The 9,762-nt window shown below is 38.0% G+C and overlaps 2 protein-coding genes across 2 annotated transcripts; one reads left to right on the top strand and one right to left on the bottom strand.

Annotated features, from left to right (window-relative positions):
• Nucleotides 1-291: 291 nt before the first annotated feature.
• On the top strand, nucleotides 292-4,687 carry LOC111005653 (O-fucosyltransferase family protein). The gene is made up of 10 exons (XM_022277239.2): nucleotides 292-668; nucleotides 1,320-1,382; nucleotides 1,490-1,571; nucleotides 1,697-1,767; nucleotides 1,896-1,984; nucleotides 2,090-2,293; nucleotides 2,695-2,962; nucleotides 3,413-3,640; nucleotides 3,772-3,969; nucleotides 4,111-4,687. Exons 1-10 carry the CDS (start codon nucleotides 534-536, stop codon nucleotides 4,318-4,320), a joined length of 1,548 nt encoding a protein of 515 aa, XP_022132931.1. The 5' UTR covers nucleotides 292-533; the 3' UTR covers nucleotides 4,321-4,687.
• A 75-nt stretch (nucleotides 4,688-4,762) lies between these two features.
• LOC111005928 (basic helix loop helix (bHLH) DNA-binding superfamily protein) lies at nucleotides 4,763-9,330 on the bottom strand. The gene is made up of 2 exons (XM_022277628.2): nucleotides 9,172-9,330; nucleotides 4,763-8,132 (listed from the first exon to the last, which is right to left on the bottom strand). Exons 1-2 carry the CDS (start codon nucleotides 9,176-9,178, stop codon nucleotides 5,059-5,061), a joined length of 3,081 nt encoding a protein of 1,026 aa, XP_022133320.1. The 5' UTR covers nucleotides 9,179-9,330; the 3' UTR covers nucleotides 4,763-5,058.
• Nucleotides 9,331-9,762: the final 432 nt, after the last annotated feature.

The following is a 9,762-nucleotide window of genomic DNA, read 5'->3' as shown; positions in this document are numbered from 1 at the left end:
GAGAGAGAGGAGTCGAAGTGTATCAATAATTGCAGTCATTTGCGGAAAGCCGATTGTCGGTGCTCATAGTTGCGACTTGCGAGAGATGAACATGAATCCAATAAAGTGGACCATGGAGGGGCAGAGGCAGAGGCAGAGGCACCAACGGGTCAAATCCAAAATCCAGAACACGCCCTCGTCCTTTTGTAGTTAAAGTGGATGAAGAGGCGAAGGTTATTTTCCCTTCGTGATTCTCTCTTTACTTTAAGGTACGAAAATCTTTAAATCGCCATACCCACCTTTTATCCGCTTGGACCCTATCTGAAAACGACACGCTTTCTCTCTAATCAATTCATCTGCGAGCTGTACAGGCGTCCATGTGTGTGAATCAGATGCCTTTACTCTCATCTGCCCTACTACTACTACTCACTCTCACTCTCTTATAACCCCATTATCACTGAAACCACCTCCTCCATTGCAATCCCTTTCCTGCTTCTGGGGTTGGGGGTTTCACATTTGATTAGCGAAACCAGAGCCCATCTCCGAGATCTGTGATGGTTATGGGAGTCAACTATCAGTCGAGCTCGAACAGAGCAGGGGCTTTGGTTGGTGTTTTCGTGCTGCTTTTCCCCGTTTTTCTGCCGGGTTTGTTCAGCCCTTTGAGCCATGCGTCGCCTTCCATGTTCTCGGTACTTATTTACCTCTTTGGTCTTTCTTATTATTTTTTGGGTTATCAAAGTTTTGAGCTTTTGATCTCCTTAATCTCGTGAGGGAATGTCGGTGTTTTTGATTTTGAAGGTTTGCCGTAAACAGAAATCGTTATCTTAGTGAAAGTTGGGAAATGTTTTTCCTGTGCAATCTTTTGGAAATGTAAATACACAATACAGTGGCCCTCTTCATTTATAGTATGTCGGCATGATATTGATTAAGATATTTGTAACAGAAGATAAAAATTGGAATGTTTGGTTCCTAATTAATTTTAGGAGAATGGTACTCTATGTATAAGCTAACTATGGTTGCCAATTCAACGAAGGTACCTATTAGTATCCTCTTTAAGGGCGATGATTCAATCTCCCACCCTAACTTAAAAAAAAAAAAAAGATAAAAGCAGGTTAACACTGGTGAAACCTAACCTAAATGAATAAATGAATGGTTAATCTTTCATCTTTAAATGTTAAAACTTTTCTTTAAATCACCTAGTTTCTGTTCCCTGTAGAAATATTTGCTATGAGTTGTAAAATTTGACTAGTGCGTGCATCATGTTATTTTTGCACCACTATTAGGCTTTTTACAAGTTCTTAAGATGATAGTTGATGATTTAATTGGCAACCTTTGCGCAGGAATGGAACACTCCAAAGCCTAGGCACTCGCGTCTTCTGAAGAGTGCTGTACAACGCCAAAGTGTGGGTAAAAGTTGATTGATCATATGATCAAAGTTGTTTTTATATCGAACAACTACAGTTTATTATGAATGAGAATCTCATATTGTTAAATCCTATTTCTGTAACAGTCAATACCAGATCAGTCTGCTTTATGGGCTCCTTTAGCTGATGAAGGATGGAGGCCTTGTGTCGAATCTTCAAAAGCTTCTTGTATGTCTTAAATCATGGAGTTTTAGATCTCAGAAATTTCACATGATCATTGTAGTATTTCAACACATTAAAATTACTGATCTTTTTCATGCCTGGTTTATACCATTGATCCATATGTTCTGCAGCACTTCCAGAGAAGTCCGAAGGATATATTCAGGTGTTTCTTGATGGAGGGCTGAACCAGCAAAGAATGGGAGTATGTGTTGTATTGTCTTTTTAAGTTGTATTAGAATTTTAGCATACTTTTTCTTATTAAACATTTTCTGGCATATTTTTGTTTATGATAGTCTTTAATTGTGAAAAGCTTACTTATACCACATGCAGATATGTGATGCAGTTGCTGTTGCCAAAATTCTCAATGCAACCCTTGTGATTCCGCACCTTGAGATTAATCCTGTCTGGAAAGATTCAAGGTACTTAAAATTTTGATAGTTGTGATATAAATCTTCCTTTCTTGTATATATGGAAAAGTTATAATGAGATTTTTTCCCTTATCCTTTATTCTTTGTAATCTGCAGTTCTTTCGTCGATATATTTGATGTGGATCACTTTATTAATGTATTGAGGGATGACATTTCTATAGTTAAAGAGCTGCCAGCTGAATTTTCTTGGAGTACTAGAGAATATTATGCTACAGCTATTCGAGCTACTAGAGTAAAAACAGCGCCTGTTCATGCTTCAGCCAACTGGTATCAGGAGAATGTCTTACCGGTACTACAGAGGTTGGTATCAAAGCATATTCGTTCTAACCTTCTAGGACTGGAAGTATACTTGCTAGTTTTTAAATCTGCACATACAGTCAATCACTTCATTTATATAAAAGATAAAAGGTGAAGCATTTAAACATAACTGAGAAATAAAAAAATTAACATTACGTAGGACGGGTGCGGGTGCCCCTGAGTATAGGGGAGCAACAACAACCAGTTATCAAAAGAAAAAAAAAAGGACCAACATTACATAGTTGGTATACCTCACAGTTGGATATATGGATGTCTGAAAATTTTGATTGAATGCAGATTTAGGAAACTTTCCAGCGTGTACATGTGCTATGACAGTTTCTTGTTGTTCTCTGAAATATTTTACTAACTCGATTTTACATTCCTTTTCTATACTAATGATTCAGATATGGTATTGCTGCCATTGCACCCTTCTCACACCGTCTAGCTTTTGAGAACTTGCCTGATGAGATACAACGGCTCCGCTGTAAGGTTAACTTTCAAGCATTGACTTTTGTTCCCCATATCCAAGCACTGGGAGACGCTCTCATCAGTCGGCTGCGATATCCTCCGAATAAAAGTGAATCAAAGGATGCTAACTACCTAAGCAAGACTAACCATGCAAAGGAGCAAGGCCCAAGGAAGTTTGTTGTACTACACCTCCGATTTGACAAGGTATAACCAGCCTTCATTTGTTGGTACCACATTAAATTGATGTTTGCTTTATCACCTTTTAACATTTCAAGTTCCTAGTGTTATTATAAAATAGACATTCCCTCTCTATGTTATCTTGCTAATATTATAGATCATTAACTTAAGTAGCCCGTTGTTTGCAAACAATCAAAGGTTTCATTGCTCAGAATTTCTCTCATTAATTATTGGGGCCAACAGGTTTATTCATGATCTGAAATTAAAATTTGTCATTTGCAACTTCATTGTATTAAAGATCTTTACCAAACAGTTCATATTGAGTTTTAAGCATTTTAAGAACAGAAATATTGGCAAACCATTATGAAATCAAGTTGGCATGGCTGGAAATTTGGATTGGGCGATCACATACCTTCCCTTCTTTTATCTCATTAATTTCTTATAAACTTTTCTGATTTATTTGTGATCATTGTGAAGGACATGGCAGCTCATTCAGCCTGTGATTTTGGTGGGGGGAAAGCTGAAAAACTTGCTTTGGCCAAATACCGTCAAGTGCTCTGGCAGGGAAGGGTCCTTAACTCTCAGTTCACAGACGAGGAGTTGCGGAGTCAGGGGCGCTGCCCTTTGACCCCAGAAGAGATCGGCTTGCTGCTGGCTGCTTTGGGTTTTGACAACAATACCCGTCTTTATCTGGCCTCCCATAAGGTAGCTTCCTTCTCCGTACAAAGCCAACCAACCAAGCTTTCTTAACATCTTTAATTCATATCTTCCGTCTAAAAGTGAATCTAAGACCATTACTTGGAAACTCTAAGGTGTGAGTCGTCGTGGATTTTCAGGTATATGGTGGAGAAGCTAGGATTTCGACTTTGCGGAGTCTTTTCCCATTGATGGAAGACAAAAAGAGCCTCACTTCTGGAAACGAACTAGCCCAAATCAAAGGAAAGGCTTCTTTGCTAGCTGCAGTTGATTATTATGTTAGCATGCACAGTGACATTTTTATTTCGGCTTCTCCTGGCAATATGCATAATGCCATGGTAAGTAAACTTCTAATCTTATTTTGTCAAATCTTGCTAAGCAAAACCTGTGCTTTTTTGATCGAACACTTCCTGCAACTGCAAGTGATGTATTTGTTAAGAACATAACGATCCTTGTACTTTTCTTGATACATTCAACAGGTGGGACATCGGACGTACGAGAATTTGAAAACCATAAGACCAAACATGGCATTGTTGGGACAGCTTTTCATGAACAAAAGCATCATTTGGTCAGACTTTCAGCAGGCCACTGTAGAAGGCCACAAAAACAGACAAGGACAAGTAAGGTTGAGAAAGCCAAAGCAGTCAATATACACATATCCAGCTCCTGATTGTGTTTGCCACGCTTAAATGGTGTTATTTACTGGATGCCACTTTCTGTCACAAAAAACAGGCCACGCTTAATGATTCTGCTTGATGATTCTGCAGCTATTGTTTGTGGTAGTAATCTGTTGAATAAAAATTCGATCTTCCGATCTGTTGGCCTGATCACACGACGTATTTCAAGAACCAGTGTGAGGAAGAACTATTGTAGTTTGTAAAGCTGTGAAGGACAACTGAGAAGGCTTTATGTCTTCTGGGTCCGATTAAGATTAATGCAGTATGCAGTAGTATGCTAATTATCTTCAGATTATTGACAAATTATCTTATTGTTGTAATGAATTACCCACTCTATGTATAGATTTTGTTTATACAAAACCATCCGTCTTCAGTGCGATTTTTTGTTTTGTTCTTCTCAGAACCTGGATAAAAGTTCTTGATATATTTGCACTATAGGGAAAGAAGAGAGACGAAAGAACAACGAATGAACTGTTCCAATGGTCCATTAATGGAACATACAAGAAGAGTTGTTACAAAATAAGAGAAAATTTAAACAAATTTAAACACTGGCTCTAAAGTAAATGAAGTTGAGCCTGTGCTAATCAATTTGTCGTACAAAAACAAGAAGATTCTTACACTACGTTAAATTAAAAAAGGTTGGCGGGCGGGTGCTTATACAGAGAATTGTACAGACCAAAGCAATTTAGAAGGGAAAAATGGCTTTTATACTGTATGGCTTAAGGAGTCGTAGCTACTGGTTGCAGGCAGCTAGCTGTTAAGCTCTCTAAAGGGTGATCTTGTATCAGCTGAGACGTCAAATCTTTTCATTGAAGGAGAATTCACGTTCTCTTTCAGCTCCATTCCTTGACATTCATTGCCAAAAGAGAGTATTATCTTCTCCAGGAGGCCCATCAGTTCTCTGTCTGAATTGGAAAACTCGTTGATATGATTCTCTATGCCCCCAATAATACCCATCAAGTCTTCCTTATTTGAAGATAACTTCATAACATCCTCTATCAAATTACTTTTCTCACTCTTGAGCTCATCGATCAAGACATCCGAATGTGTTAGCTTTGTCTTCAATTGATCAGTCAGTTTCTTCATTTCAGACTCCTTTGCTTCCAGATCTGCTTCAATCTTCATTGCTTTGTCTTTAGCATGACCCAATGATACTTCCTGAAACTCCAGTTTCTGCTGTATCACACGAATATTTTCCTCAAGTTCCAAAATCATCAATTTCTTCTCTTCAGTTTCTAGAGCAGCCAAAATCTCAGCAGCATTGATCTTCTCCCAGGCCTGGTAGACTAGACTAATTTCTGCTTGCTTCTCATCAAGCTGTGAAGCAAAAGATATTAAAGAGCCGTTAAATTTCTGTTCCAGCGAATCCACTAGCTGCATGAGTTGATCTATTCGCTTGTTTTTCTTGTCTACCATTTGGATGAGTTTCTCCTTTTCTTGCTCAAACATACTCTCTGCACCAATATGAGACAGCACAGCTACTTCAAGTTCTCTTCTCAGAGAATCTTGCTCCAGACACTCAACTTCATTTTGGAGTTGTTCTATGATCTCATCCTTCTCTCTTATAGTCTGAAGAAAACTCTCTCTCATGGACTCGAAGGAAGTTGGCGACTCTGCTCCTGACCAAGCAGTAGCCTCCAATTCTATTATTTCGAGCCCTTGCTCCAGCAGCATAACCTGTTGCTCAAGACTTTCAATCTTCTTGTCTTTCTCATTCAACCTCTGAATAAGGCCATCTTTCTCTTGCTTAACGTTCTCTCCTGCATGGATTTCTGCAAGAAGCGAGGCTTCTAACTCTCTACGTATGCTGTGGTTTTCCTCAAGATCAACTTTTAATTGTTCAGATATACATTTCCACATATACATTTCAAAATCAACTTCATTTCCTTCACATATTTTATCATCCAGTTCGGTATTTGCTTCTTCCAATGCATTGCATGCTTCTTGAAGTCTCTCCATTGCATCACATTCTATTTGCGACACTTGTTCTTCCAACACAATATAATCGCTGGATGATTCTTCAAGTATTTCCATAAAGTGATCAAGCTCTTTCAGCTTTAGTTTGTACTGCTCATCAATTAGCTCCATTGATTGAACTCGAATAAACATAGATTCTTTTTCAGCAAGCTCAGCATTTGCCCTGCCTAAGGCGTTGCAAACTTCAAGTTTTTCTGCTGCATCATTTTTCATTTGCAAACACTGCTCCTCTAAGTCAAGCTGACACTTGGTTGATTCCTCGAGCATTTCCTTGTAGCTATCTATTTCTTTCTGCATTAATTGAAGCTGCTCCTCAAAAAGATCCAAAGACTCTACTCTTGTCATTAAAGACGCCACCTCTTCACGCTCTTCTTCAATAACTTTGTGGGCCTTTGCCAAGGCCACATTCTGCACCTCCAGCTGCTTCATCAATAAAGATATTTTCTCCTCTCTCTCTTTGTCATGCATATAAACTTCGGCCATTTCTTTTGACAGCTTCACTTGAGCCTCCGATATTCCCTGATTCAATACTAGTAACATGGCAGAGAACTCCTCATTTTGTAACTTCAACTGCAATGCTGAAGAATGATGACTTTCCAACGTTGCCTCAAGTTCCTTTATTGTTGCCTCTCTTCTGGATAACTCAGTTTTGCAATTATTCAAGTCACTCAAAACTCCATCCAGTTGGGACGTCCATTCAATTTCTTTAGCCCTTAGGTTTGCAGCACATTCACCATGTGCAGTCTCCAAGCTTTGCATCTTGTCTTTCAGTTTTCTGAAAGAGGGTGAAGCTCCTGCTGCTTGAATTTGGTCCTCCTGGAGTTCATTGATGGCTGTCCGCAACTCCTGATTTTCTTCCTCCAGCTTTAGTGTTTGATATTCTCTTTCCTTGAGAAATGAATCTTTTGTTCCCAACGAACTTCTTAAATTAGCAATTTCTTTATCCCTCTGAGCAGTCATTTCATCCAGTTGCATTTTTGCTCGTTCACACTCATCAAGAACATTATCAAAGCGTGTCTCGAAATCAGCAACTTGAATCTGCAAATATTTTCGTCGACTCTCTTCATGTGCGAGGGCTTGGTTGCACATTTCTAACTTGTTATTAAGATCTCTTGAGATTAAGATTTGAGAATCTAGCCTTGTCTGCAGTGAAGAGATCTCATCAAGCAGAGTACCTTTCTCCAGCTCCCACTCTTTCTTATTCACCTTGAATTGATCTCGGACCTTCTCGAGTGCCTCCTCCAGATGTTTAAATTGTTCTATCTTCCACTTCAACTGATCTTTAAGATTTGCAATTTCATTGTTTAAATCAATCAGTGTATCATCTCTTTCTCCATGCTCCTTCTGCACCATGAACCGTTCTTCAGCTTCTGAACACTTTCTTTGCCAAAGCAATAGACTCTCTTTAAGGCCTTTAATTTCTCCTCTATATTCATATATCTTCTGCTCTTGATCCAAGCACTTCTCGTTCGAATCATCCAAAGCCGATAGCAGACTTCTCTTTTCCTCTTTCAATTTTTCAAACTTCTCATTGGTATCATCTCGAAGCTTATCGTTGGCAGAACTAAGATGTTTTACAGCAGACTCTCTTTCAAGTAAACTTCGTTCTAGTTCCTCCAAACGATTCTTCTCCATGGATAATTCTTCTGCCTTTTCATTTATCTCCTGAGCTTGCTTCTCAATTTTCAAATTCGCCTCCTGCAACTTTGCGAATTGTTCGCTATTAACTCTCTTCAAATTTTCAGATAATTCTTCCTTCATCTTGCATTCCGCCCTAAGCTTCTCAATATCAGCTTTTGCTTCATCAAGTTCTTCAAGAATACCGTCCATATTCGTTGATTCTAAATCTAAAATTTGCAGAGGAAGAATAGGAAGGAGGGAGAAAAGTATGAAATAATTAGAATGAAACTAGAACATTTATATCAATTAAAAGTGAAAAAATAAATATGCTAAGTCAAAAATGTCCAGACAGAGTATTGCCTGCACGGGGAACATTACTATTTCTTTTGAAACTTCAAAGACTAAGTACAATAATAAGAGGAAGTCCTAAGAAGAAAATGTTAGTAGCCTATGGATGTTATTCTGGATCTTCTAGGACTAACTAATCAACAGATTCAGACAAAACGAAAAGATAAAATAAATTTGGATGGTTGTTTTGATGTTTGCTAACATATTCAGTTTTGTGCATTATCTTGTTATTTTTTTTTCCACTGGTCAATTTTCTAGGTAGAATAACAAGAACTGTGTTCCCAAAAAAAAAAAAAAATGATACCAGTCAATCGAAAGCTCTGATAGACAATTTCAAAATCTCTGGGATTTTAAAGATATCAATGGAAAGACCTACAAAGGCTCAACTCAACTTCGATTCGTTCTTAGCACTATAACTTTCAAAAAGATTATTACACAACAGCTCCAATCGGAATAAATTCCAAAGAACTGGGGCATTTATAGATATCCTCCCAGAAAGTCAATTAATTGTAAGCTCAATCATTGATTGTTTAATCGAGAAAAATGTGTGACCGCAAAATTTCTCATCACGAAAGACCAGATAGAACTACAACCTCAAACCCATACGAATCACGACCCAGTCGATTAGCGCTAAATTTACTCAGATTTCAAAATACAGAAGAATGTTTAAATCCGTCATTTTCCGTTAGAACAGAATAGCATTCAAAAGGAAAATCAAACCCAATCTACAACCCACGAGATCCAACGAACGAGCAACAAAAGACGAGAACATATAAAACAATAATTTCAAAGACATTTTTCATGTTTCATTGCACAGAAAAAGCGAAGAAACTAGGTATCGCGACATTCCAATGATTCCAGAAATGCACAAGCATTTAAAATTCTCGGAAGCCAAACAAGAAACGAAGCAAAACGTACCAGGCATGAAATTAATATATTTGGCGCTGGATTTAGAATCAACGCAAGTACGGTTGGGAAATTCTGGTTATTGTGAATGAACCAGGGAGAAGTAAGTTAGAAACGATGGAAAGAAGAGAGAGAAATAAGAAAGAAAGTGGTTTCCCAAGTAGCCGTTAAAAGAAGCTTTTTCCGGATTTTAAAAAAGAAAATCCGGTTAACGGAGGTAGACGGTGAAGTACCGATCCATATTAAACGACGTTAGTTGGAGGCCTGGGAGTAAGAGGGAACAAAACGTTGTGGTTCAAAAAAGAAAGCGCCATACTAGCCGTTGCACGGGGGTTCGATTGGGCCGAAAAAACTACAGATGATAGTCAGCCCAATTTTAGCAATCCGACTTTCGGGTTTGGGCCTGTGGCCCATAGCTGAAATTTCTCAACTTTCGGTTTATCATAATTAGATAAAATAGACATATTAAAAAGGAATAGATAAAATCAAAATACATTAATTCTCCCTGGGTTTGATAACGATTTTATTTTTTAGTTTTCTATTTTTAAAAATTATATTTGGTTCCTTCTAATTTATTTTAGTATATTTATTACATTTCTTAAG

The sequence above is a fragment of the Momordica charantia genome (assembly GCF_013281855.1).
Source record: "Momordica charantia cultivar OHB3-1 chromosome 1 unlocalized genomic scaffold, Mcharantia_2.0 BLBB01000001.1, whole genome shotgun sequence".
Taxonomy (NCBI): Eukaryota; Viridiplantae; Streptophyta; class Magnoliopsida; order Cucurbitales; family Cucurbitaceae; genus Momordica; species Momordica charantia.
This window is presented reverse-complemented; position numbering and strand designations above follow the sequence as displayed.

Bases quoted from the DNA above. Each gene is read 5' to 3' on its own strand.
- LOC111005653 (XM_022277239.2), top strand. From the start codon at position 534: ATGGTTATGGGAGTCAACTATCAGTCGAGCTCGAACAGAGCAGGGGCT. The intron at 1,572-1,696 runs GTATGTCTTAAA...TATGTTCTGCAG, and splicing joins CGAATCTTCAAAAGCTTCTT to CACTTCCAGAGAAGTCCGAA. The intron at 2,963-3,412 runs GTATAACCAGCC...ATCATTGTGAAG, and splicing joins TACACCTCCGATTTGACAAG to GACATGGCAGCTCATTCAGC.